This window comes from Megalopta genalis, unplaced genomic scaffold (assembly GCF_051020955.1).
Source record: "Megalopta genalis isolate 19385.01 unplaced genomic scaffold, iyMegGena1_principal scaffold0032, whole genome shotgun sequence".
Taxonomy (NCBI): domain Eukaryota; kingdom Metazoa; phylum Arthropoda; class Insecta; order Hymenoptera; family Halictidae; genus Megalopta; species Megalopta genalis.
This window is the reverse complement of record NW_027476101.1, coordinates 97,268-101,013: the sequence shown is the minus strand read 5'-3', so window position 1 is coordinate 101,013 and position 3,746 is coordinate 97,268. Positions and strand designations below refer to the sequence as shown.

Genomic DNA, 3,746 nt, shown 5'->3' with positions numbered 1-3,746 from the left:
CGAGAACGCAAGGATAATTAAATTAGCGTATCTTAATTTCAAGCGACCGCAGATTCATCGATAACGCAAAAGAGAGCGCGGCAGCGGTCAACGCAAGGATAACTAAATTAGCGTATCTTAATTTCGAGCGACCGCAGACTGATAAGGTGAAATCATGAGCGGCGACAAAGTGAACTTGGTGAATGAACTGCATGCTCCGGCGAGACGTTACTTCCGGCGGAGGCGAGTGGTTACGCGAGGACTCGACGATCTCTGGCAAGCTGATATCGTTGAAGTTCAACCGTACGCAAGAGAGAATCGAGCACATCGATATATTCTTACGATAATCGATACATTCAGCAAGTATGCCTGGGCCGTTCCTTTAAAAAGCAAAAATGCTGACGATGTGTGCAAAGCTTTCGCGTCGGTGTTGAAAAAAGATGGTCGAATACCGAACAATTTGCAAACCGATATGGGGAAAGAATTCTACAATAAAGATTTTCAAGAATATCTGAAGAAACGTAACATCAACCACTATTCCACATTCAGCACTATGAAAGCGTCCATAGTCGAACGATTCAATCGTACATTGAAGAACAACATGTGGAAATTTTTCTCGTTGAGCGGAAAATATCGTTGGATCGACGAGCTATCCACGTTGATTAAGGACTACAATAATCAAAAACATCGCACCATTCGTATGCGACCTGCAAACGTGAATCGTAAAAATGAGAAACATCTTTTATCTACCGTATACAGCAACGTCAAGATCGCCGGTCCTGCGAAATTCAAAGTTGGCGACTATGTGCGTATCAGCAAGTTCAAAACCGTATTCGACAAAGGATACACGCCGAACTGGTCAACGGAAGTATTTAAGATCGCGACGGTGAAACGAACGAACCCCGTCACGTACCTTTTGGTTGATTTGCAGAACAAACCTATCGCTGGAGGATTTTACGAATACGAGATACGCGCTACCAAATATGCCGACGTGTATTTAGTAGAAAAAGTATTGCGTCGAAAAGGAAATGAAATATATGTGAAATGGTTGGGGCTGGATTCGTCACATAACTCTTGGATAAAGAAATCATCTGTACTTTAATTGTATAATGTAATGTTTATTTTTGTTTCTCTAATAAACATGAAAAAATACATAAATGCTTTTTACATTAATACTAATTAATTCCCCCCCACATGCACACAATTTCAACGATTCGCTTTCGATACGATTAGATCTAAACATAAAGCTAACAATTCGCAATCGATCAGACAATTTCGTTCGAACAATTCGTTTGTAAAAATTACGGTCGCATAATTCTGCTCGTTATTGGAGTTTTTTACAATGTCAACGAGCTTCGCGAATCTATCCTGAATTTCTGGAATATTTTCTAATAACCATGAATACATATGATCCATACATAACTCTAATTTGTACAAATTATCCATCGTCTCTTTCGTAACATAAATCGATGCTTGAGAATCGAACAACTTGATTAGACTCATTCCATTAAAATTAACAATTTGTAACGATAAAGTCTCATCAATTTGTTTTTCCTTCTTGTCCGCGTCGAAGTAATTGTGAATATAATCTCTAGTTTTCACCAGCAGTTTCCACGTAGCCATTGAAAAAGAAATCTCTGTTCCACGATTGTCCCCCAAGACAAACTCGACGCGCAAATTTTCATCCACGCGTACACAAATTTCAAGGAACTTGAAATAATTGCCGGCTATGGAGTATCTTCTACCCAAGATTCGCGCGTTGCGCGGTATCTGCAACTGTTTCTGCTGCGATTGGGGTTGCGACTGTTGAAACGACCGTTTCATCGAAATGGAGTATCTATAAAAGAAATAACATACAATTTTTTTTTTTTCTTCTTTCATAAAAGGAACATTTTATTCCCTTCAAACTTTCTTTTACTTACCCATAATTTTTATAATCGTTGTGAGATCCATTTTTATGTAAAAAATTATTGATTTGATTTGACATTGTGAATATTATAATACTGAAGAACAACTGCGCTATAAGAAAGTAATCTGTAGAACGCACTACTCGCTGTACGCAATGTCAAAAGCTTATATATACAATTCCCCTACCATTTTTCCCCCCTTCTTACACGCAAGATAACAATACAAGGAGCGTATACGCCCCTTTTCCGCTTACAAATAAAAGTGAACACGCGCGCGCGCGCAACACGGGATTCGAAACATCGATGAAATTATATAACCGCTTTTATTTTTTCTAACTCCCCCCACTCCCTCTCCCTCCTGCCTCCCCCTTTCGCGATTTTATAATGTCCCCAAGGAAGGGTTTCGATCGAATTGTTTAAAATGTATCGTTTATCATCGTATGGACTCAATGCTAATTTACTCTGTGATACTGAATACACTTGATGTTGTACAGACATTATCAATTTAACGCAAACTGATTTTTCTAAATGATCGTGAAGGCATGCTAAATAGTCGTCGAAAGTTATATTTTTAATCGTCACGTTAGTCTTAATTCCTTTAATCTTTTTTACATCGTCTTTGTCTTGTACTCGAATAGCATACATTTTCGAGCGAAGACCCACAAACTCCGTCATGATTTTACCTCCGTTCTCGTCCTTCATTAATCCTAATACTTTATTATTCGCGATCGGAACGCCGTACACGTTATTTCTGTCATAATTGCAAGTATCGTATCGGTGAATGTCACGTTTTATCATCTCGTACGCGTCGTCGCAAATAATCTGATAAATTAAACTGTCCGTGTCCGTGTACAAAATCCTGCATCTTTCTTGAAAATTTGGAAGCATGTAGCCATAATGAAAATCATACAAATGTAATTTAGATATGTCCAACACTGACATGCCTATGTAAATAGGTTTATAAAATTTAATAGAAAGCTGCTTCATTTGAACTGCGACAAAATCCTCGGAGAATACAGTACAGCTATGGAAATTTGGTCGAGCTATTAAACGTCCAGCCCCGTATCGACCGCTCCATCGCGAGAGCAACTTTACGTTTACATGATTTCGAACGTTTTCCATCGTTTTTCCAAACACTGCATTGTTCATCAGTTTGAACAGATTCTTCGAGAAGTCATTGTTTGCGTTGGCGCGCAACCTCGTATTTAAATCTATGTAACGGCGTAACCAACATGATTGTTCAAACTTCAGTATCCGATGAATTTTCTTTAATTTTAAATTATACCTCAAACATTGCTGGAGGTATCGATAATGGAGAACGTAACGATTCTTATCGCTAAGCGTTGTCAACAGTTTCTTTTGCAACGTCCCAACCTCGTGAATCGGGCAAAATGGAAGATCCGCGTGAGCATCATGAATTTCCTGAGGATACTCTAAGTCGACCTCTAAAATGTACCCGACGGGGCTGTCGATCGGCACGGAATCGATGTTGAAATTACTCGTATCGTCAACCCATTGGAAACCCCTGTGCGGCAAAGGCTGCGACATGGCCCAGCCATACAAATTATTAACATCGAAATACATCAGATAGCTGGACGGTTCGGCCGAATCGTACGTCGACATATACTTGTTATTCGCGCGCGCGTAACGATGCGAACATTGACTCAACCCACCACGTATTCCCCGCTCCACGAACAAAAGCATGTCAACGTCGGTGAACAATTCCAACTCGATCTTCGTCAATTTTAGCATCGCGTCCCACGCGAAACCAGGCAACGTATAATAGTGTGCTGGATCGAGTTTATAATTCTCGAGCGACTTTTCGCGAAAATTTTCAAACACGTCGGCCAACAACAACAC

The 3,746-nt window shown here is 39.8% G+C and overlaps 2 protein-coding genes across 2 annotated transcripts; both read right to left on the bottom strand.

Annotated features, from left to right (window-relative positions):
* Positions 1 to 1,076: 1,076 nt before the first annotated feature.
* LOC143261042 (uncharacterized) lies at positions 1,077 to 2,010 on the bottom strand. The gene is made up of 2 exons (XM_076527642.1): positions 1,902 to 2,010; positions 1,077 to 1,816 (listed from the first exon to the last, which is right to left on the bottom strand). The coding sequence occupies exons 1-2, from the start codon at positions 1,964 to 1,966 to the stop codon at positions 1,186 to 1,188; spliced, it is 696 nt and encodes a 231-aa protein (XP_076383757.1). The 5' UTR covers positions 1,967 to 2,010; the 3' UTR covers positions 1,077 to 1,185.
* A 185-nt stretch (positions 2,011 to 2,195) lies between these two features.
* LOC143261039 (uncharacterized) lies at positions 2,196 to 3,008 on the bottom strand. The gene has a single exon (XM_076527639.1). The coding sequence runs from the start codon at positions 3,006 to 3,008 to the stop codon at positions 2,196 to 2,198; it is 813 nt and encodes a 270-aa protein (XP_076383754.1).
* Between the last annotated feature and the right edge of the window lie 738 nt (positions 3,009 to 3,746).

Coding starts and splice junctions, on each gene's coding strand:
- LOC143261042 (XM_076527642.1), bottom strand. CDS start 1,966: ATGTCAAATCAAATCAATAATTTTTTACATAAAAATGGATCTCACAAC. Junction 1,817..1,901: donor AACGATTATAAAAATTATGG/GTAAGTAAAAGA, acceptor TTTCTTTTATAG/ATACTCCATTTCGATGAAAC.
- LOC143261039 (XM_076527639.1), bottom strand. CDS start 3,008: ATGGAAAACGTTCGAAATCATGTAAACGTAAAGTTGCTCTCGCGATGG.